This window comes from Geotrypetes seraphini, chromosome 4 (genome assembly GCF_902459505.1).
Source record: "Geotrypetes seraphini chromosome 4, aGeoSer1.1, whole genome shotgun sequence".
In the NCBI taxonomy this organism is placed as follows: Eukaryota; Metazoa; Chordata; class Amphibia; order Gymnophiona; family Dermophiidae; genus Geotrypetes; species Geotrypetes seraphini.
In genome coordinates, this window is record NC_047087.1 from 261,388,857 (window position 1) to 261,412,614 (window position 23,758).

The window sequence follows — 23,758 nt, forward strand, 5'->3', positions numbered from 1 at the left end:
CCCAGCAGAGCAGCATTGAAGATCAGCTCCATCATAAAAAGGCAAGAGTAGGGGTACAGGCAGGCAACGATGGATACAAGGAGGACAGAAAAGCCCACACTTGCACCCAAACAGCCTGTATCAATGGGCAGGCCCAAAACATGTGACCTAGGGTGGCAAGGCTCAAAGGGCACTTGGGGCAACAGGCATGCGGGGCAAATACAGCAAGATGAGCCCTCTGCGGAGAAATAAACATTCGATGTAAAAATTTATATTCCTGCTCCCTATGTAGCATGCTAGAGGAAATAGTACGCAGAAAAACAAAACAGTGAGAAATCAACGACTGCATGATAGTGCACCTCAAATTAGCGCTCCATGCCCCAGCTAACAGGTCGGTCCACTCAGTCGACAATGGAAACTGCAAAACAGTGACAAAGAATCGAAGATGCGGAGCCTGGTCCTCCACAAAGCCAAACTCTGGCCGAGACTCTGTGCTATCGAAGTATGTAAGTAGATCCTATCAAGACTAAGAATGTAATGTCGAAGTTGCAGATAGCCAAAGGCATCCACTCGATCTAACCCATATAAAGACGCCAGCTCAGCAGGAGAAAGGAGAGTCCCTTGTTCGTTAAGAACATCTCCCACCCTTCGAACCCCATGGGCATGCCATAACTGAAAAACCCGATTATCGCTCCCCGGACTAAAATGTAAATTCCCCACGAGAGGTAACATAGGAGTGATACTAAAATTGAGACACAAGTGTTTACAAAGCATTTTCCAAATATTCCTCATATAGGACCAAACCACGTGCCTCCGTTGAGAAGAATCCAGCTGTGCAGAGGGGGCATGCGACAAAAACAATCCAGAGAGAGGCAATAGAAAGTCCCATTCCACCGAAAAAGTCAAAAAGAACTCTCCAGACACCAATCCCGAACCTGTCACATACCACACGCCAAATTATAAGCTCGGAGATCCAATAAACCGTAACCCCCCCTGCCCCTCTGGCAACATCAAAATGCGAAGGGGCAAACGAGGTCTCCTCCCCCTCCACAGAAAGACCCTCAGGGCACAATATAACACCTCTAAATCCAGGCAGCGAAGCCAGATCGATAGGGTCTGCAGCAGATAGAGCCATCGAGGAACAATCATCATATTGTATAAAAAGATGTGACCCACCAAGGAGACCGGCAGAGAACCCCGTAAGCGTAGGCTCTTGATAGATTTTCGAAGCAAGGGTCTCACATTGATCTCATAGAGGCGCGCTAAAGACGAGGGTATATAGGAACCCAAATATTCCACCTATTGGGAAGCCTCTTTCAAGGGGAAATCAGACCATGTACAGGCAGCACTTCTGACTTAGAAACATTGAGTTTAAGACCCGAGCATGCCCCAAATGTCCGAAACAACTCCAACAATAGCGATAGGTTTGAGACCAGATCAGTTAAGAGAACCATAATATCATCCGCAAAAACCATACAACGCAAAGAAGAACCCCCCCCCCACCTCCACTCCCATGAGCAGGGGATGAGTACGTATCTGAATTAATAAGGGTTCCAAAAATAAGATATAAAGTAAGGGAGACGAGGCAATCCTTATGGGTGCCCCTCTGTAACGAAAAAACCGGAGAAGAAACCCCATTGACCAGCACAGCAGCCGCAGGGTTAGAATAGAGAGTGCAAAGTGCCCTCATGTAGAACCCGTCCACCTCATATCGTTGTAAAAGCCCACTCGACCTTATTAAAGGCCTTTTCAGAGTCAAAACTAATAACCAGTGCAGGCAATTTCCGAGAGTCACAATGAGCTAGAGCAAGCAATGGCTTCCGAACATTATGGCCTGCCTGACGACCCTTCACAAAACCCACTTGATCCACCCCCACCAGAGAAGGAACAACCGGAGCCAGCCTATTAGCTAAAATCCTGGCCAAGATTTTAAGATCAACATTGATAAGCGATATAGGCCGTTAAGACTCCACCAAAAGAGGATCCTTATCCGGTTTAGGCAATATGGTGATCAACGCCTGAGTGGAATGTGGAGGAAAATGTCCCCTGTCAATGGCCTGCGCATAATACAACCTCAACCAATCTGCCATATAGCCTTGCAGAAGACGGTAAAATTCCCCACTGAATCCATCCAGACCTGGAGATTTACAAAGAGTTTCTAGGCACTCACACTATTGACACAGCTGACGATCCTCTTCACATCAACGCTTATCCCAGCACCAATCGTCTAGAAGATCTTCAACACCTTCACAAGGTATTGAGGACTGTGACTCAGATTCATTCTACCACACCTATTCTAAGGGCTTGGCCCTCTTGGCAGAAGAATCATATGGCCTTTTTTCTGACCCATTTCCATCACCACCATTTAAGAAATCGCCTTCAGAGTTTGTCGTTCACAAAATTCATATGACAAATGAGTATAGAGCTTCCAATAAAAATGGAATCAGACTTTGAACCCAGAGCAGAACTATTCGATGCCTTGAACTATGAACAGATACCAAGGGACTGCATAAAACTGCAATTTCATAGCTTAATGAGGGATGCCATGTTCATAAATTCAGAGGCCATTCAGCAAGCAGCTCAGCGCCAGGCAGGAGTGCAGAAAGCTCACTCTTGCCTGGCACACTGCTGGACCACAAGAACTCCCAGCAGCCATTCAGATGGACTCAGCATAGGGCAGGAACACTGAAAGCTCGCTCCTGCCCGGTACACTGCTGGACCACCAGGGATTCAAAAAGGTACGCAGGGGGAGGCGGCAAAGGAGGTAAAAAAATTGTCAGAGTTGGTCAGGACAGGAGACGTAAGGGATCCCTCCTGTCCCAGCCCATCACTGGACCACCAGATCATACTGCAGGACCGGCGGAGGCCTGCAACAAGTCCAGGAGGGGGGCAGGTGAATGGTGACATAAGAACATAAGTAGTCACCTCCACCGGGGCAGACCAGAGGTCCATCCCGCCCAGCGGTCCGCTCACGCTGCGGCCCATCAGGCATATTGCCTGAGCAGCGGTCCCTGACTAATTTTATACCTCCTCTACACTTATCTCTAAACCTTCCACTGCTCTTATCTGTACCCCTCAATCCCTTTGTCCTCTAGGAACCTATCCAGGTCTTCCTTGAAACCCTGTACTGTGCTATTTCCTATCACGGCCTCCGGAAGGGTGTTCCATGTGTCCACCGCCCTCTGTGTGAAAAAGAATATCCTTGCGTTTGTTCTAAACCTGTCCCCCTTCAATTTCATCGAGTGTCCCCTTGTTCTTGTGGTTTCTTTCAAATTGAAAAATCTGTCCTTGTCAACCTTTTCGATGCCCCTCAGGATCTTGAAGGTCTCTATCATATCTCCTCTGAGTCTCCGCTTTTCCAGGGAGAACAGCCCCAGCTTCTTCAGTCTGTCAGTGTATGTAAGGTTTTCCATACCCTTAATCAGTTTAGTTGCTCTTCTCTGGACTCCCTCAAGCATTGCCATGTCCTTTTTGAGGTACGGTGACCAGTACTGTACACAGTATTCCAGATGCGGGTGCACCATAGCCCTGTACAGTGGCAGGATGACTTCCTTCGTTCTGGTCGAGATACCCTTCTTAATGATACCTAACATTTGGTTTGCTTTCCTCGAGGCTGTGGCGCACTGTGCCGACGCCTTCAATGTCGTGTCTACCATCACTCCCAGGTCTCTTTCCAGCTTACTGACCCCTAGCATTGATCCCCCCCATTTTGTAAGTGAACATCGCGTTCCTTCTCCCTATATGCATGACCTTGCATTTCCCTACGTTGAAGCTCATTTGCCACTTTTTCGCCCATTCTTCCAGTGTCGTAAGATCCCTTTGGAGATCCTCGCAATCTACCGTGGTTTCAACCTTGCTGAATAGTTTGGTGTCATCTGCGAATTTGATGACCTCACATTTTGTTCCCGCCTCCAGGTCAATGAATATGTTAAACAGGAGGGTCCCAGCACTGACCCTTGAGGAACCCCGCTCGTGACCCCTTGCCAGTCCGAGTAGTGGCCCTTTACACCAACCCTCTACTTCCTGTCTGCCAGCCAGTTTTTGATCCATCGGTGGACCTCCCCTCGCACCCCGTGATTCCATAGCTTCCTGAGCAACCGCTCATGTGGTACCTTATCGAAGGCTTTCTGGAAGTCTAGATAAATTATGTCTATGGGTTCACCTTTGTCCACCTGGCTATTTACCCCCTCAAAGAAGTACAACAAGTTTGTGAGGCACGACCTACCCTTGCAGAACCCATGCTGGCTCGACCTTAGCTGTCCATTTTTTTTGATATGATCACAGATGCTGTCCTTAATCAGCGCCTCCATCATCTTTCCCGGGACCGATGTGAGGCTCACCGGCCTATAGTTTCCTGGGTCGCCCCTTGAACCCTTCTTGAAGATGGGCGTGACATTTGCTATTTTCCAGTCCTCCAGGATCTCTCCAGTTTTTAGGGATAGGTTGCATATTTGCTGAAGTGTCTCTGCTATTTCATTCCTTAATTCCTTGAGCACCCTTGGGTGAATGCCGTCCGGACCTGGCGACTTGTCGCTCTTTAGCTTGTCTATCTGCCTGAGGACATCCTCCTGGCTCACTTCTAGTTGGACCAGCTTGCTATCTTGATCTCCATTTTCTATTGCCTCTGGTTCCGGAATGTTGGATGTGTCCTCCCTTGTGAAGACCGACGTAAAGAAGTCATTTAACTTGTCAGCTATTTCTTTTTCCTCCCTCACTACTCCCTTTCTATCCCCATCATCCAAGGGCCCCACTTCCTCCCTCGCTGGTGCCTCTCCCGCTAGTCTCTCTTCATATTCCCTCTTTGCTCTCCTAACCACTCGGTGGCACTCCTTCTGGCTTTCCTTGTGTTCCTTTTGGTTGGCCTGCGTTTGGTCCTGTTTCCATTTTTTGAACGATGCTTTATTGTCACTGATCGCCTTTTTTACAGCAGCCGTTATCCATGCTGGGTTCTTTATTCGATTTTTCTTGCACTCTTTTCTGAACCTGGGGAAGTACAGGTTCTGTGCTTCGTGCACCGTACGCTTGAGCAGGGTCCAGGCGCTTTCTACGGACTCTATCTTCCTTGTGCTGCCGTTGAGTTTCTTCCCCACCATTTTCCTCATTGCATCATAATTCCCTTTTCTGAAGTTGAGCGCTGTTGTTGTGGTTCTTTTCACCCTGGATGATCCCAGTTCTAGTCTGCACTGGATCATGTTATGATCGCTGTTCCCCAGTGGGTCTAATACTGCTACTTCCTTTGCAGGTCACTCCGGCCCACTGAAGATTAGATCAAGAGTAGCTTCTCCTCGTGTAGGTTCCGTGACCAGCTGCTCCAGGAAACAGTCCCTCGTGGCTTCCAGGAATTTGGTCTTTCTCACGCAACTTGAGTGCCCGATACTCCAGTCTATCCCACGGTAGTTGAAGTCCCCCATCACCACCACACTTCCATTCTTGCATATCTGCCGCAGTTCAGTCTCCAGGTCCCGGTCGATTTCTTCCGATTGGCCAGGCGGACGATAGTATAGACCCAATTTGATGTCTGCTCCAGATCCTCCTGGTAGCTTAACTCATATTGATTCCAAGCCGTCCGCCCTTACTGTTGTTTCCATTTTGGTTGAGGGTATGGAGACCTTTATGTATAGCGCTATTCCTCCACCCTTCTTGTGTGTCCTGTCTCTCCTGTAGAGTTTGTACCCTGGTATGACCACATCCCATTTATTGTCATCAGCCCACCACGTTTCTGTGATTCCAATTATGTCTAGGGCTTTTTGACTGGCTATAATTTCCAACTCTCCCATTTTGGCCCTGAGGCTCCTCGCATTTGTGTAGAGGCAATATAGGTCCTGATTTGTTGCCCACCCTGCTGTTTTCTTTCCATGGCTCGGCCCTCCCACCTGGCTTGCCTTTACTCGGTCATCCACCTCCTGTGGCGTGTCCGTTCTGCCCTCAGCCAGCATCCCCTTTTTTGGATGGTCCCCTGGCTCCCATTGTTCTCTCTCGACCCTGCCTGTTAGATTCATTTGGGCACTGGGCCCCTGCATTGCATCTGTGGGCCCTTTTTCTGAAGATTTCCACTCAGTCCCTTTGTCCAAAAATTTCCTCTCAGTGCCTTTGTCCAAGATTTTCCTCTCAGTCCCATCTGTGGGTCCTTTTTCTGAAGGTTCCCACTCAGCCCCTTTGTCCAAAAGTTCCCTCCCAGTCCCTTTGTCCAAAAAGTCCCTCTCAGCCCCTTTGTCCAAGAGTTCCCACTCAGTCCCTTTGACCCGAATATAAGATGAAAACCCCACTTTGGGGCCATTTTTTTGGCCCAAAAATCTTATATTCGAGTATATATGGTATGTGTGGATTTTAAAAATATTTTTATATGATTTGTACACTGCCAAGTACTTTTGGATTGAACTGTTAATAAATGTTGTAAATAAATAAATAAAATTTCACTTATGTAGATAAAGTAGGGCTTGAAGTGGAATAGTTTTATGATAGGGTACAGAATGTTAATACATCGAAAATTTATAATATATAAATTATAGACTTGTATTTCGAATAGATATTTATGGTGGCATGCTTCAATGTATTGCCAATTTGGGTTAGAAAAAATGTTTTCATACTCTTAATGCCCAAAGTCTGTTTTCTTGTATGCTTCGTATTCACACGTTAATCTTACATTTTCATTCTCTTTAGAAATGGCAAAAGGCTAATCTCAATGGAAAATTCAAGCTTCCTATGAAGAATGAATTCATTCCAACTAATTTTGAAATTTTGCCTTTGGAAAAAGATGCAACTCAATATCCTTCTCTTATTAAGGTAAGCATCAGTTATCTCCATATATCCTGCCATAGAACCATTTGGAATTATAGTACTCCCTGTTCCAGGAACACCCGTGAATTTTGAAAAACCGCAAATGCAGTTTTGCACCTGTCAAAAGGCAGGAGAGGGCAGCTGAGGTGCCGGCGGGTGCAGAAAATCATTTGCGGTATGCTCCGACCACCTCTTCATGTTTCTAAAGTCAGGCTACCCCAATCAGGAGCTGCTTTGACACGCAGCTCCTGATTGGTGTAGCCTGACTTTAGTACGGGAAGAGACAGTCGGAGCATACCGTGAATTAGTGAATCCGTGATTCGCGAATAGCGAATTTGAGGGAGGAACACTGTATTAGATATGTTGATGCACAAAAATGTTACTTTAATGCTCTGTGTTTCTAGTAATATGACATACATATAGGAGTTGTTTCTTACATGCACTAGTCCAGACATGGGCAAACTACAGCCTGCGGGCCATATCCGGCCCACCAACCCCCCCCCCCCCACCCGGTACCTTTAAATTGTGCTGGTCCAGCAGCACACAAGGCAGGCGCGAGCTGTTAGTGCTCTAGCCTGGGCCCACACCGCTCCCTGAATGGATGCCGTCAGTTCTTATGGGACTCGCAAGATCAGACGGCAGCCATTCAGGAAGCGGCACGGTGCCAGGCTGGAGCACTAAAAATTCACGCCTGCCTTGTGCGCTGCTGGCCTCGAAGAAGGAGAAAGGAAAGCGGCTGGTGAGGTGTCACTCATGTTCCCTGTTGCTTGTGGAGACCCGAGGGGGTCGGCAAAGGTTTCCGGACTCTGTGCAGCTCCTGGGGAGGGGGGCTGATGGTTGGAAGCTGTGCAAGTGCTGCTGAGCGGAGGAGCTCCCTGGAGGCTCACCCTCAAGGGGGTCAGGGAACATGGAACATTGGGAGTCCCTCATTAGAAACATAGAAAATGACGGTAGAAAAGGGCCACGGCCCATCTAGTCTGCCTACTTATGACCCACTCCCTAACTACTTCCATGAAGAGATCCCACATGCCAATCCCATCTTTTCTTAAAATCTGGCACACTGCTGGCCTCAATTACCTGTTGTGGAAGATTATTCCAGCGATCAACCACCCTTTCGGTGAAGAAATATTTTCTGGTGTCGCCATGAAATTTCCCACCCCTGATTTTTAACGGATGCCCTCTTGTTGCCGTGGGTCCTTTAAGAAAAAAGAGATCTTCTTCCACCTCGATACAGCCCGTGACACATTTGAACGTCACGGTCATGTCTCCCCTCTCTCTGCGTTCCTCGAGTGAGTATAGCTGCAACTTACCCAGCCGTTCCTCATACGGGAGATCCTTGAGACCTGAGACCATCCTGGTGGCCATTCGCTGAACCGACTCAACTCTCTGCACATCTTTTTGATAATCCGGCCTCCAGAATTGTACACAATATTCCAGATGGGGTCTCACCATGGATCTGTACAACGGCATTATGACCTCGGGCTTACGGCTGACGAAACTTCTACGGATACAGTTCATGATTTGTCTAGCCCTGGATGAAGCTTTCTCCACTTGATTGGCAGTCTTCATGTCCTCTCTAATGATCACCCCCAAGTCACTTTCTGCTATGGTCCTTGCTAGGATCTCACCATTTAGGATGTAAGTCCTGCATGGGTTTTTGCCGCCAAGGTGCATAACCTTGCATTTATTGGCATTGAAACTTAGTTGCCAAGTCTTTGACCAATGCTCCAGCAGGAGTAGGTCCTGTGTCATACTGTCGGGCATTGAGCTCTTGTCGGGCACTGTGCTTTCATCTGTTGTGCTTTTGCCTACTATGTTGCATAGTTTGGCGTCATCGGTGAATAATGTAATTTTACCATGAAGCCCCTCAGCCAAGTCTCTTACGAAGATGTTAAATAGGATCGGGCCCAAGACCGAGCCCTGCGGCACTCCGCTGATCACCTCCATCGTATCGTTTACCACCACCCTCTGAAGTCTACCTCTAAGCCAGTCCCTGACCCATGCTGTTAATATTTCACCCAGTCCCATCGAACCCATCTTGCTCAATAACCTGCGGTGTGGGACGCTATCAAACGCTTTGCTGAAGTCCAAGTACACGATGTCCAGGGACTCCCCTATATCCAGCTTTCTTGTTACCCAGTCAAAGAAGCTGATCAGATTTGATTGGCAGGACCTTCCCTTCGTAAAACCATGTTAATGGGGATCTCGCAGATTCTCCTTGTTCAGGATCGTATCCAATTGGCGTTTGATTAGTGTTTCCATAACTTTACTCACTATTGATGTGAGACTCACCGGTCTATAATTCGCAGCCTCTGTCCTGCATCCCTTTTTGTGGAATGGAATGATGTTAGCCGTCTTCCAATCCAACGGGACTCTTCCTGTACTTAGGGAAAGATTGAAGAGCGCGGTAACGTTCCGCCAGGACATCACTGGGGTGAGCACCCTGGGGTGTAGTTTGTCCGATCCCATAGCTTTGTTCACTTTGAGTCTTGATAGCTCATCATAGACACTGCTGGGCGTAAACTCGAAATTACGAAATGGGTCTTCCGTGCTTACCCTTGTCGGCAGCTGAGGGCCGGATCCCGGCGCCTCGCAAGTGAAGACCGAGCAGAAGTATTCATTTAAAAGTTTGGCTTTATCGGAGTCCGATTCTACATAGTTCCCGTCGGGTTTCCTAAGGCGTACTATCCCATCAGTGTTTCATTTTCTGTCACTAATGTTCCTGAAGAAAGATTTATCTCCCTTTTTGATGTTCTTCGCAAGGTTCTCCATTTGGAGTTTGGCCTCCCTGACTGCCATTTTGACCGCCTTTGACTTGATCAGATAGTCTTCCTTGGATTCTTGCTTCCTTGATTGTTTGTAGAAGATGAACGCTCTTTTCTTCTTTTTTATGAGGTCTGAGATCTCTACAGAGAACCACTGTGGTCTATTGTTTCTTCGCCGTTTACTTACTGATTTGACGTAGCGGTTGGTTGCTTCGTATATGGTTGATTTCAGAGTTGACCACATTACCTCTACATTATCTGTTTCGGCTTGGTTTTGCAGCGCCCGATGGACAAAATCTTCCATGCTTTCGAAGTTTGTGCCCTTAAAGTTGAGGACCTTGGTTGATGTGCTTGACTTAATGAAACCTTTCCTGAGGTTGAACCATATCATGTTCTCTCCTACAAGCGCACGGAGAAAAGAGAGGCAAAGGTAGAATATAGGACCAGGTCTACAGCGGTCAAAATGGCAGTTAGGGAGGCAAAACTTCGAGTGGAAGAAATTCTGGCAAAAAACATTAAAAGGGGGGACAAATCCTTCTTCAGGTACATTAGTGACAGAAAAAGGAACACAGGCGGGATAGTACGCCTTAGAAGACCGGACGGAAGTTACGTGGAAGCAGATTCCGATAAAGCCGAACTACTGAATGAATACTTCTGCTCAGTCTTCACCTGTGAGGCACCGGGACACAGTCCGCAGTTGAAGGCAACACAAAGCACAGAAGACCCGTTTCAGAATTTTGAGTTTACACCAGGTGAAGTTTACAGTGAACTGGCAAGACTCAAGGTGAACAAAGCCATGGGACCAGACAATTTGCACCCAAGAGTGCTCAGAGACTTGAGCGATGTCCTGGCGAAACCGTTGGCTGAGCTATTCAATCTCTCCCTAAGTAAGGGGAAAGTTCCCCTGGACTGGAAATTAGCTAATGTCGTTCCTCTGCATAAAAAGGGTTGCAGGGCAGAGGCTGCGAATTATAGACCGGTGAGTCTCACATCAATAGTGTGCAAACTCATGGAAACACTAATTAAAAGCAAATTGGACTCGATCTTGAATGACGGGAATCTTCGGGATCCCAGTCAGCATGGATTCACCAAGGGTAGGTCCTGCCAATCCAATCTCATCAGCTTCTTTGACTGGGTAACAAGAAAGTTGGACTTGGGAGAGTCTTTGGACGTCGTGTACCTGGACTTCAGTAAAGCTTTTGATAGTGTCCCACACCGCAGGCTGCTAAGCAAGATGGAATCGATGGGGTTAGGAGAGACACTAACTACATGGGTCAATGATTGGCTGAGTGGCAGACTTCAGAGGGTGGTGGTTAATGGTACCCTCTCTAAAACATCGGAAGTGACCAGTGGAGTGCCACAGGGCTCGGTCCTGGGTCCTCTCCTTTTCAACATATTCATAGGGGATCTGACTCAAGGGCTTCAAAGTAAAATAACACTATTCGCCGATGATGCCAAACTATGTAATATAGTAAGTGAATGCAGTTTACAGAATTATATGGCGCAGGACCTGCTTACATTGGAAAGTTGGTCCTCAACCTGGCAGCTAGGCTTCAATGCTAAGAAATGTAAGGTCATGCACCTCGGAAGTGGAAATCCATGCAGGACGTACTTCTTGAACGGAGAAACTTTAACTAGGACTTCAGCAGATCGAGATTTAGGAGTAATCATCAGTGCAGACATGAAAACTGCCAATCAAGTGGAGAAGGCTTCATCTAAGGCAAGGCAGATATTGGGTTGTATCAACAGAAGTTTCATCAGCCGAAAGCCTGAAGTCATAATGCCGTTGTACAGGGCCATAGTGAGACCTCATCTGGAGTACTGTGTGCAATTCTGGAGGCCACATTACAGAAAAGATGTGTGCAGAATTGAATCGGTTCAGCGGACGGTCACCAGGATGATCTCGGGACTCAAGGGTCTCTCGTACGAAGAGAGACTGAACAAATTGCAGCTCTACACTCTCGAGGAACGTAGAGAGAGGGGGAGACATGATGAAAACATTTAAGAACCTCACGGGACGTGTCGAAGTGGAAGATGATATTTTCTTTCTCAAGGGACCCTCGGCCACAAGAGGGCACCCGCTCAAACTCAGGGGCGGAAAATTTCATGGCGACACCAGAAAGTATTTCTTCACAGAGAGAGTGGTTGATCATTGGAACAAGCTTCCAGCGCAGGTGATCGAGGCAGACAGCGTGCCAGACTTTAAGAATAAATGGGATACCCATGTGGGATCCCTTCGAGGGTCAAGATAAGGAAATTGGGTCATTAGGGCATAGACAGGGGGTGGGTAAGCAGAGTGGGCAGACTTGATGGGCTGTAGCCCTTTTCTGCCGTCATCTTCTATGTTTCTATATGTTTCTATGTTGTGGTCACTGGAGGCCAACGTATCGCCTACTGAGACCTCTGTGACACTTTCTCCGTTGGTGAGTATCAGGTCCAGTATCGCCCTATCCCTAGTGGGCTCTAATACCATTTGTCTGTGTCTTGCTCCCTTTATAGCTTTCTGCTGCCGCTGGTCGTAGCGGAAAGTTTGTTCCAATCCACATCAGGCATATTGAAGTCTCCTAACAATACTGTGTCTCCACGCAAAATGATATTCTCAATGTCTTCGACTAATTCTATATCCATGTCCTCCTGTTGTCTTGGAGGTCTGTATACTACGCCAAGATACAGGCATTTGTCTTTCCCCCTAGCCAAATTCACCCAGAGGGATTCCCTGGTGTACTTGATATCTGCGATTTTGGTAACTTTGATGTCCTCTTTAGTGTATAGTGCTACCCCTCCTCCCATTTTGCCCTCTCTGTCCTGCCGAAGTAAGTTGTATCCCGGTATAGCCATATCCCACCCATGGGAGTCCGTGAACCAAGTCTCAGATATCGCCACCACATCTAGGTTGACGTTCCTCATTTCCGTCTTTAATTCCAGAATCTTATTGCCCAAACTGTGGGCATTAACGTACAAAGCCCTCCATACCTTATGTTTGCTATGTCTCTGTGTAGATATTCCTGCTTGAGCTAATTAGACTCCTATAATACTGATTGCAATGTGTGGACTTACCTCTGACTCGGAAATGCAGTGTGTACTTACCTCGGAAATGGATTGGCAACTTACCTCGCCAAGTTGGTTGCTTGCGCCAGCCCGTGAGTGGGTATCCTCCCCCAACTTACCTAGTTTAAAGCCCTACGAAGTAGGTGGGCTAGTCGGTGTCCAAAGACGTTCTTTCCCCTTCTGGTTAGGTAAAGTCCATCTGGTCCCTGTAGTCCTTGCAGCGCCTCTCCATGGTTCAGGAATCCGAAGTTCATCTCCCTGCATTATCATTATCGTTATCATTATCAGTAAGTAAGACTCTTTATTCCAGTGAGCAATGGTCACTTTTGAGGCAGCATTATCCCAATTTGGACCTGACAAAAGAACAAATAGATGACTTGAGAGGCAAAAATCATTGATCACTTGTAGATATTGAAGAAGCACTTGGACATCAAGGAAAAGTGACTTTGTGGCTCTGGGGGAGAAGGTGAAGCAGTCAGGTGCGCAGATTGTATTCTCGTCCATCCTCTCTGTTGAGCATAAAAGCCAGGACAGAGAAGTTCGCATCCTGGATATGAATGCTTTGTCTACGTGGATGGTGTCTTCGAGAGCGTTTTGGCTTCCTAGACCATGGGATGATCTTCTAAGGGCTGCTGAGACCCCATTCTGGGAGATTCTCTGCTTGGGAAAGGACATAGACCCGCTGTGCCAGTCTGCAGCTCTGCAGGGCAAGTCTTCAGGTGAACTTGGAGAGCCAGCCTGATGTCTCTTCTTCTGGGCTCAGGGTCCATTTCCTTGGGAGCTAGCTGTGGGCACCCTGAGTAAAAACCCATGGGGTATCAGGCCGCTGGCTGCATGTTTACCCACCCCATCACACTCCTAGGTCCTTAGAAGGTGGAGACCAGTCCATCTGGCTTGCAGCAGCCCAAAGATTCTGTGGTCTGGAAGAGTTGCTGGAAGTAGCTGAGGCAGAAAAGTCCTTTCCTCCATTCAGCTGCATTGAAAAAGCTGCAGGCAGGCACCAATTGAAACTGTGGGAGAATCGGGGTGGGTCAGAAAATCCCAAATTTGAGGGTTTCTGGAGTTAGTGTTCAGGTTCCCCAATTTGTGCCCAGCCATACTCCCACATTTGACTCTTATTAGAGAGTCATTCAGTATTGGCTGGAATTTATATCTTTGTCCTCCCCATTTATTGATCTGGGTTTTTTTGTTTGTTTGTTTGTTTTTTTGGGGGGTGGGGGTTCTTTATTTACTACTAAACAGTTGGCCTGAAACCATTTGAATATTTTTCCCAGACCTAAATTGATTGTCTATTTCATCACAGCATCTGGATTATTCATCAGGTTGATCAGTTGGACATCATCTGCTTATATATAGCATTCCAAGCCCAAATCTCTGATAAACTTCCCTAATGGTTTCAGAAAAATTTTGATCAGCATGGGGGACAAAATGGATACATATCTTTCCACCTGCCCTGGTGCATAAGGACTGATTCTTTTGTATTGCTACCAGAACTCTCTCTACTCAGATGCCTTCTGAACCCTAATTGTCTGTGCCTGGTTCAGTCTAGAGAAGTCTTCCAAGAATGTTGAGATTTGTTGATATACCACCTTGTCCATCAGTTTAGATATCCAAGGTTGATTTGTTACAGGTCTATAATTTGCCAGGTTCTCTAGGTCTTTGTCCTTGCTCTTTAATGTGGGCCTGATAAATATTTCCATTTATAAGGGACCTGTCCTGATGTTAGTGAAGATGAGATCTGTCAGTAAGGATAGTCCTTGTCCTTTTAGATTTCTCATCAAGTATATAAGGCAGTTGTCTAGCAAAGGTGGGCCTGGTCTCACTCCTGAGCAGCCTTTTTACTTGAAGCTTGGAAACTAGTTCAAACTCTCCTAGCCTCTTATTAAGGTATCAGTGCTATTTCTAGTACAACAGATACTCTGTTCCTGTGGGTACAACAGATATTCTGTACCTGTGGGTAGTCAACTTCTTCTCGTGAGAACTCTTGTAGGGAGTTTCATTTGCATTCTTTTTCCTCCTCCTTACCTTACCTATGGGATGTCCCTCAACTCCTCAGTTGTCTTCCTTCAAGCGAGGCAGTAGGAACTTGTTGTTTCTGCTCGGGTTTGTTTTCACCTAAACTCAGTTTTTTCACTAACCATTTACAGTGGTGCCTCACACAACGAACTTAATTGGTTCCAGGAGCAAGTTTGTTATGTGAAACGTTCGTTATGTGAAACGCGTTTTCCCATAGGAATACATGTAAAAAAAAATAATTCGTTCTGCAGCATAAAATATGCTAAGATGACATAAAAAAGATAAATTTTTTGTTATTATTTTTATTTAGATACATCTAAAAACATACATCTCCCTGTCCTTTTACTTCCACTATCTTCCTATCCCATCTCTATTCCCTTTTGTCCCTCTCCCCATGATCAATCATCTCACCACCTCTCTCTGCCCTCACCCTCAGGGTTCAAGATTGCTTCCACTCTTTTTCCTGTTGTTCTCTCTGCCTGTCACCCTATGATTTAGCATCCCTTCTGCCCTTGTCCAATATTTCCCCTTCTCTCCCTCCCTCTCATCCCCTGCTCCAACATGTACTTTCAGCGGCCTTCTCCCCCCTTAAGCGTCTTTTCTTCTCCACTCCACCTTTCCTCCCTCCCTGCCTCCACCTTTGTGGCGCTTTTGCACCCGACCGACAACAGAACAGGCCCGGTCGGACAAATCTCCCTGTCCTGTAGCCGCGAATCTAAATTACCTTCTTACAGCAGCTGGATTATTGAAGCTGCTGTAAGAGGTAATTTAGATTCGCGGCTACAGGGCAGGGAGGTTTGTCGGCCGGGCCTGTTGTCGGTCGATCGGGGGACCTGACCAGCTGTGCACATTCTTCGGGGCGGACCGCCCCCTCCCCCCTCTTTCGTTCGCCATTGCCTTCTTCCTACCTGCCCTGCCGCAGCCGCACACAGCCGAACGGAAGTCTTCCTGATGTCAGCGCTGACGTCGGAGGAAGGGAGGGCTTTGCTTAAGCCCTCCCTCCGACGTCAGCGCTGACATCGGGAAGATTTCCGTTCGGCTGTGTGCTGCGACAGGGCAGGTAAGGAGAAGGAGACTACCCTCGCGGCTCGACCAACCCCGCTGCGATCCAACCCCGCAGGAACCCCGGACTTCGTTGTGTGAAACGAAGTCCGTTGTACGAATCAAGACATAAAGTTCGTTGTTGCGCAGCGTTCGCTGTGCGAGGCGTTCGCTGTGCGAGGCACCACTGTACGAGGCTTGTCGGTGCTGCAGAGGATCCCCTTTGTGGGATAGCTGTGGTTATTGAAGAGTGCAATCTCTGAGGTCTGCTTCTAAAGGGCAAACTGCTTGACAGTACACCCATTTCGACAGCCTGCATGGACAGTTCGATGGTTCATGGATTTATTTGGGAGCACAGCTTGCCCCAGGTTCTTCTGCAGTGGGCTTGAGCGCAGGTCGTGCAGCTCTGTGGCAGTTTTTATCCAGGATTGGGGCCAACTGCTTTCCTCCTCCTGTTTTGCATGTGTGGATTACAGGTGGGAGTCAAGCTTTCTGACTGATAAGTCAAATCTGAGAGGCAGTTAGAAGATACAAACTGTCTGGATTCCAGTCTTATTGAGGCAGAGGTTCTCCCTGTAAGCTGTTTGTAGCTTTCACACTTTCAGCTCCCAGCACACAGCATGGTACAGTGAGTAACAAGCTGACAGCCTGGCAAGTCAAATCGGGGGGGGGGGGGGGGGAATTGTCTTTAAAAGTGGATTTTCTTCACTTCTGGGGTTACAGTTAGGTTTCCCTACCTCTAAAGTCACTATTTTTTATTTTTACAATGTAGCTTCCTTGGGCCGTTTTTCCTGCTAAAATCACTGCCACGATGGCCATCTTAAATTTCCTGTTTTGAAAACAAAAGCCTCTTAACCTCAAAACACCTCATTTTTGCTTAGAAACAGGTGGGATGAGCTCCCTAGGCCAGGATAACGTGGATTCATACCGAATTTGAGGTGGATGGCCGTCCAAGGAGCACCTGTGTTCCACGTGCCACGCGGCACATTAAGGGGGGGGGGGAAGGAGCTGCATGCTTAGCCTCCTTTGGTCCCTCGGGGGGTATCAGTACCCAGTTGGTCCATCTCATTATTTATTTAATTGATCATATTACAATGTATTCCCTTTTGTCTTCTGTGTTTCTTATTTCTATCTGTGCTGGATAGCATTTTTATGTTTGAATTGTGGTAGTTTATTTAAAACACTGATCAGATCCCCTTAAAATCAGATTCTCGGTGTGTTTCTTTGTTTTTAGGATACTGCTATGAGCAAATTATGGTTCAAGCAAGATGATAAATTCTTCTTACCAAAATCCTGTCTCAACTTTGAGTTTTTCAGGTATGTAACTTTGTATTGTGCCAAAATCTACTTTAGAATGGTATGTGTTTTCTATAGTGCATGTATACTGATTTTTAGTTGTATAAGAGTTTAATATTTTTGTGGACAGTGTGCTGTAGCTAAAAAACAAGCTTGGTTTTAAACGGTTAAAAAGTAAATTTGCAAATTTAAAAAATAGAATGTGTTCTCCAAGGACAATCAAACCTTCATATTGTTATAACTGCTTAAGGTCATGTGACGGAGCCCGGCACAGAAGCTTGCTAGCAAGATGTTAGAAGTTTCTAGCATTACTGCACCATGCTTTCATGGGTGCCTTCTTGTCTGATACACAAGCAGAGTTCTCTCGGTCTGCATTTTTCCTCGGAGCAGAGATGACGCATCTCCATGTTCTCCTATGTCAACATATTTTTTCTACATCAGAAGTGCCTTCCTGATTTCTCGCTCATTTATTTTCTTCAGTATTTATTTTTTTCTAATCAATTCCCTAATCTCTTTCTTCTTTATAGCCTTTTTAGTTTCCTTCATTTTTATGGGTAACTAGGCCTGATTTTTGGCCAGAGCACCATTCTTAATTTGAGCATAGCCTCTTTTTTTCATTTGGAATTGAAGAGTTTAATTTGACACTGACTCTTTTTAATGTTCAAGATGACTCTCAGTGGCTTCAAGAGGTGCACCCAATGCAATTGTGTGATTTCTATCATGGACTCGAATTCTTGATGCATCAGGCACTTTGAACCTGACCACGATCCTAACTCTTGCAAGTGCAGTTGAGTGTGGCAGATTTATCAGGAAAGACTTTAGCCATTTTATTGACATCGGCTTTGGAAGCATCGATCTCAGTGTCTACTCAGACTTCAGAAATCACTGGGAGTGCACTGGTATAGAACAGAGCTCCACTTCTCTTTACACTGTACAGATTGAAAATTATCCTCATCAGCATGTCCCCTCTCAGTTCAGGTCACACTTAAAAAAGTGTATACATGGTATCATTCCAGAAGGCTTTTACATTTGAGAGGGCCCAGGTGCCCCACCCCTCCTTGGTTGTTGAATCTGCCCTCAAATGAGCTAGGAGCTCAATGACTCTCATGCCTTGGCTCCCCTAGGTAGGGAGACCAGGACTCTCCTCATTTGGAAGGAAATCTTTTCAGGTCTCAATGCTTATTTCCCACATCCAGTCCAATCAGATCTACACAAGTATATTCTTGAACATAAGAATAGCCTTACTGGGTCAGACCAATGGTCCATCAAGGCCAGTAGCCCGTTCTCACAGTGGCCAATCCAGGTCACTAGTACCTGGCCAAAACCCAAGGTGTAGCAATATTCTATGCTACAATACAGGGCAAGCAGTGGTTTCCCCCAAGTCTATCTCAATAACAGACTATGAACTTTTCCTCCAGGAACTTGTCCAAACCTTTCTTAAAACCAGCTACGCTATCCGTTCTTACCATATCCTTTGGCAATGCGTTCCAGAGCTTAACTATTCTCTGAGTGAAAAAAAATTTCCTCCTATTGGTTTTAAGAGCATTTCCCTGTAATTTAATCGAGTGTCCCCTATTCTTTGTAATTTTTGACAGTGTGAAAAATCAATCCACTTGTACCCGTTCTACTCCACTCAGGATTTTGTAGATTTCAATCATATCTCCCCTCATCTGCCACTTTTCAAATCTGAAGAGCCCTCACCATTTTAGTCTTTCCTCTTACGAGAGGAGTTCCATCCCCTTTACCATCTTGGTCGCTCTTCTTTGAACCTTTTCTAGCGCTACTATATCTTTCTTGAGATAAGGCGACCAGAATTGAACACAATACTCCAAATGAGGTTACACCATGGAGCGATACAGGGGCATTATAATATTCTTAGTCTTGTTAACCATCCCTTGTTTAATAATTCCCAGCATCCTGTTTGCTTTTTTGGCCGCCACTGCACATTGGGTGGAAGGTTTCATCGTATTGTCTACAATGATACCCAGATCCTTTTCTTGGGCACTAACCCCCAAGGTGGACCCTAGCCTCTAGTAAGTAGTATGCTCAGTCTTGGATTCTCTCCCTCTGGAGTAGGCTACTGAGCTTTGCTAGTTGGTCAGTAAGCAGCTGCACTGTAGAAAATCTGGCCAAGAGCATCTATAATTCTTCTGATTTTGCATCAGGATTCTCGGATGTGTGTTTAGGGATGCACAGCCTCTCATGGCTGCATGTCTGACCTTGAACCAGTAGTTCAGGGGAGGTTAATGAACATTCCTTGCCGAGGAGACAACCTTTTTGGGGACAAGGTGGAGGAGGTCGTGAGCCTTTATAAATAATTTTTAATTTTTTTAATTTTAATTTAATTTAATTCTTATATTCCGCTAATAATAATAATAATAACTTTATTCTTTTATACCGCCACAATCTTGCGACTTCTAGGCGGTTTACCGTGAGGTTTCTAAGCGGTTTACAAAAATGATGCATTAAAAAGATACAGTTGATAAAAATAAATAAGATATGTACATGGAAATTTTCCTAACTGTCCCAAAGGCTCACAATCTAACTAAAGTACCTGAAGAAACAATTAATGAAAAGTAAAGATAAAAATATAAAGAGAGAGGTAGTAATATAAAGAGAGAGGTAGGTAATAAACTAGTGTTTAAGCCTGTTACATTAACGGGTGCTAGAATAGATGTCTGTCTGTCTTGTTTTCTTTTTTTTCTTTGTCTCTCTCTCTCTCTCTCCTTGGATGCTATCTGTCTGTCTGTCATTCTTTATGTCTGTGTCTCTCTGTGGCCCCCTGTCTGTTTGTCTTTCTTTCTGTCTGTCATACTTTCTTTCTCTCTCTCTCCTTGTCCGCTGTTTGTCTGTTTTGTTTTTTTCTTTCTGTCTGTCTCTCTCTCCTTGGACGCTGGCTGTCTCTCTGGCCATCTGTCTGTCTGTCATTCTTTCTTTCTCTCTCTCTCCTTGGCTACTGTCTGTCTGTCTGTCTGTATTTCTTTCTGTCATTCTTTCTCTCTCTCTCTCTCCTTGTCAGCTATCTGGTTTTTTTTTTTCCTTTTTCTCCTTGGACGCTGGCTGACTGTATGTCTTTTTTTCTTTGTCTCTCTCTCCTTGGCTGCTGTCTGTCTGTCTTTCTTTCTATCTGTCTCTCTCCCTGGCCCCCTGCCTGCCTGACTGTCTCTCCTTGGTCCCCTTCTGTATTCTTCACCCCTGAGCAAAACTGTCTGCCCCCCAGCACACCCCTCCCCCCATAGCAGCCCCCTTTCCCTCTCTCTGACTGTCTCTCTGTGGCCCCCTTCTGTCTTTCTCCCCAGAGCACCTTTTCTGTCAGTCTGTAAATGTCCCGTCTGTTTGGCTCCCTGTCCTTCTGTGTCTTTCAATGCCACCTTTTTTGTTTGGCCCCTGTCCGTGTGTGTGGAGATGTCAGGGGGATAGTGTTTAAGCCCGTTACATTAACGGTTGCTAGAATAGATGTCTGTCTGTCTGGTTTTTTTTCATTGTCTCTCTCTCCTTGGATGCTGTCTGTCTGTCATTCTTTATGTCTGTGTCTCTCCCTGGCACCCTGTCTGTTTGTCTTTCTTTCTTTCTGTCTGTCATTCTTTCTTTCTCCCTCTCTCCTTGGCCACTGTTTGTTTGTTTTGTTTTGTTTTTTTCTTTCTTTCTCTCTCTCGCTCTCCTTGGCCGCTGTTTGTTTGTTTTGTTTTGTTTTTTTCTTTCTGTCTCTCTCTCTCTCTCCTTGGACACTGGCTGTCTTTCTGGCCCTCTGTCTGTCATTCTTTCTTTCTTTCTCTCTCTCTCCTTGGCTACTGTGTGTCTGTCTGTATTTCTTTCTGTCATTCTTTCTTTCTCTCTCCTTGCCCGCTCTCTGGGTTTTTTTTATCCCCTTTCTCTCTCTCCTTGGACGCTGGCTGACTGTATGTCTTTTTTTTCTTTGTCTCTCTCTCCTTGGCTGCTGTCTGTCTGTCTTTCTTTCTGTCTGTCTCTCTCCCTGGCCCCCTGTCTGCCTGCCTGCCTGACTGTCTCTCCTTGGTCCCCTTCTATATTCCCCCCCCAGAGCAAAATTGTCTGCCCCCCAGCACACCCCTCTCCCCATAGCAGCCCCCTTTCCCTCTTTCTGACTGTCTCTCCGTGGCCCCCTTCTTTCTTTCTCCCCCCCCCCCAGAGCACCTTTTCTGTTAGTCTGTCAATGTTACCTCTGTTTGGCTCCCTGTCCTTCTGTGTCTTTCACTGCCACCTTTTCTGTCATTCCCGTCTGTTTGGCCCCTGTCCGTGTGTGTGGAGATGTCAGGGGGATGTCGGTGGAGGTAGGGGATGTCGGGGGAATATTAGGGATCTTACAGGGATTGCACGCCTTCTCCCACCTACTATTTTTTTAATCAAACAGCAACCGGCACATAATAGCCGCTGCTGGGAGAAGAAAATGGAACGCGCGTGCTCGCGCACACCTTACCAACTTTTTTTTCTACCATTTTTCTGCCACCACGGATCTACGGACGCATGGAGCCACCAGGTTAGAAGTGCGCATGCGCGCTAAGGGAATTATTATTATTGATATACGGATACCATCTAATCCCTGTCTTGGCACCTCCTCTACTAGAAGGTTCTTCAGTGGGCCAAGGAGGTGACCCTACTACTCTCAAAGGTGTAAGTATCTGCCTCCTTCCCATTCTCCCCAGCAGACTAAAGTGAAAGGCTGCTTACTTTTCCTCACTGGAGGTCCGATGTGATAAAAAAAAAAAGACCAAAAATAAAAATGTGGCCCCGCAAAGGGTTTGAGTTTGAGACCACTGCTCTATTATGTCCTTGGGAACTTCGGGGATAGCTTGTACAACAATTTAAAAGTCATTTTTTCTCAGTTTCTGAGGGTAGGGTGTAGGTGTCCCCCCCCCACCCCAACCTCCTCAGACCCCAAATTGCTATTCATTATTTTCAGATTTTGTTTATTTTTGCTGTTTTTGGCACGAATCCGTGATGACGGCCATCTTGGATTTTAAAATTGATATTTTTTTCTAACTTTTATTTCTGCTTCAAAAACCCCTTGATTTGACTTAATATCGATTGGGATGGACTCCCCAGCTCCTAATCTATTCAATGTGGATATTGATTGCACCGGATGGATGCCAGATCAGCGATTGTGTACCGCTTGCTGCGGGAGGGGGCGGGAGCTATGGACTTCACCTCCTCCATGTCTTCTTGAACTGGGGAGCCGGCCTGGGTCCATGCCTTCTGAAGAAAATTTTGCCCAGAGGCTGTTCTGGAGTCTGGCACACTATGCCTGTGTTCCGAGTCTGCGTACTCTTTTTTGATGCAACGCATGTATCTCAACAGAGCCCCGCCATGGTTGCAGAATGGGCCTTTTCACTGGATTTTATTCGGCTCCTCTGAATAGCGTATCCTCGGACCCCGCTTGTTTGATGTAGCTGGCGGGCGTGTTGGGGCTTTTTTGGTCTATGGTGTCTGTGGCGAAGCTTCATATTTGGGAACTCTTTTGTCTGGCTGTGCCTGACCTCGATTTCAGTAGTTGCCATGCCGTTTTTATGATTCTAATGTCTTTTGCCACTGTATTTAATTTGGACCTGGCTGATGCCTTTGCTGAGACTGGTCTCCTTGGCCACCCTGAACATCTGAATTTGGAGGTGCTGATCCTTCTTCACATTTGCAGTGGGCTTCTGTCTGCCTCTTTATGGCTGATGTTCTGAAAGAGCTCCATTTGGATTTTCCACCTTCCAATTCTCTGGCTTCAGTCCTGGACTTTTCTCCTGTTCCTTTTTCCATTCAGTCTATAGTTCCTTGGTCTGATTTCAGAACAATGTGATCCTCGGAAAGCTCTTTCCGATCTGCCAAAGCTGTCTATGCTTTATCACCTGAATCCTGATTTTTGGTGGGTCTGAACAGCCTGAGGTAGATTCTGCCGTGGCACAGGTTTTCCAGCATGCAGCCCTCTCTAGTGATGGGGGAGTGAGGTTTCAGGACTCTCAGGATCGCAGGGTGGATGTTATGTTACAAACTATTTTTTTCTAGAATCCTCAGGTAGCCGTGTGGTGGTGGCTACTTCCTTTATGGCAGGGGTGTCCAACCTTTTGGCTTCCCTGGGCCGCATTGGCCGAAAAAAATGTTTATGGGGCCATACAAACGCTGCAGCATTACAGAGAAGGGAGCTGGCAAGACAGTAAACACTCGGGGGCAGCAGAAATAAACACTGCTTCGCCCTGTCTGTCTGTCTTTCTGCCTGGCTCCTGTTTATCTTCAGGCTGTCTCTCTGCCAGGCCCCCTGTCTCTCTCCCTGGCCCCCAGTTTTTGTTTGTCTGTCTTTCTGCCTGGCTCCCTGTTTTTCTTTCTCTCTGCCTGGCCCCCTGTTTTTCTTTCTCTCTGTCTTTCCTTGTATGGATGGCTGTCTTTCTTTCTGCCTGGCCCCCTGTCTCTGTCCTTGGCCCCCTGCCTGTATTTCTCTGTCTCTTCTGGCCCCCTTCTCTCTGTCGGCCTCCCAACACACCCCTCCCTCCAAAGTAGCCCCCTTTCCCTCTTCCCCATCACTTCCCTGAGCCGTTTGGTGTTTTTTTTGTTTGTTTGTTTTTTTTTACCTTGTAACAGCGGCTGCACACGGAACCGACACTCTCCACTAACAGGAGAGAAAATGCCGGCGCTAGCCGTTCTGAAACCGCCACCGCCACAATAACCGCCACAGCCACTCTCCTGCCGGTCGACAAACCGCCAAATGCGGCCGAAGACGACCGCGCTGAGAAAGCTCCACAGTCGCACGCCTTCAGCCCCCGCATGCGCCGTGAGGTGTCAATTTAGAATGTTGCCACAGAAGCACACCTCAAGGCGCCAAGGACTCACGAATTTTCGAG

General features: G+C 46.6%; 1 protein-coding gene across 7 annotated transcripts in view; it reads left to right on the top strand.

Annotated features, from left to right (window-relative positions):
- IDE (insulin degrading enzyme) overlaps nucleotides 1-23,758 on the top strand; it is a 229,545-nt gene that overhangs the window by 91,356 nt on the left and 114,431 nt on the right. For all 7 annotated transcript variants that reach the window (XM_033940203.1, XM_033940207.1, XM_033940204.1 and 4 more), the window contains exons 13-14: nucleotides 6,640-6,762; nucleotides 16,861-16,943. In XM_033940203.1, the coding sequence (XP_033796094.1) occupies nucleotides 6,640-6,762; nucleotides 16,861-16,943 (206 nt within the window). The remainder of the gene's footprint in view (nucleotides 1-6,639; nucleotides 6,763-16,860; nucleotides 16,944-23,758) is intronic.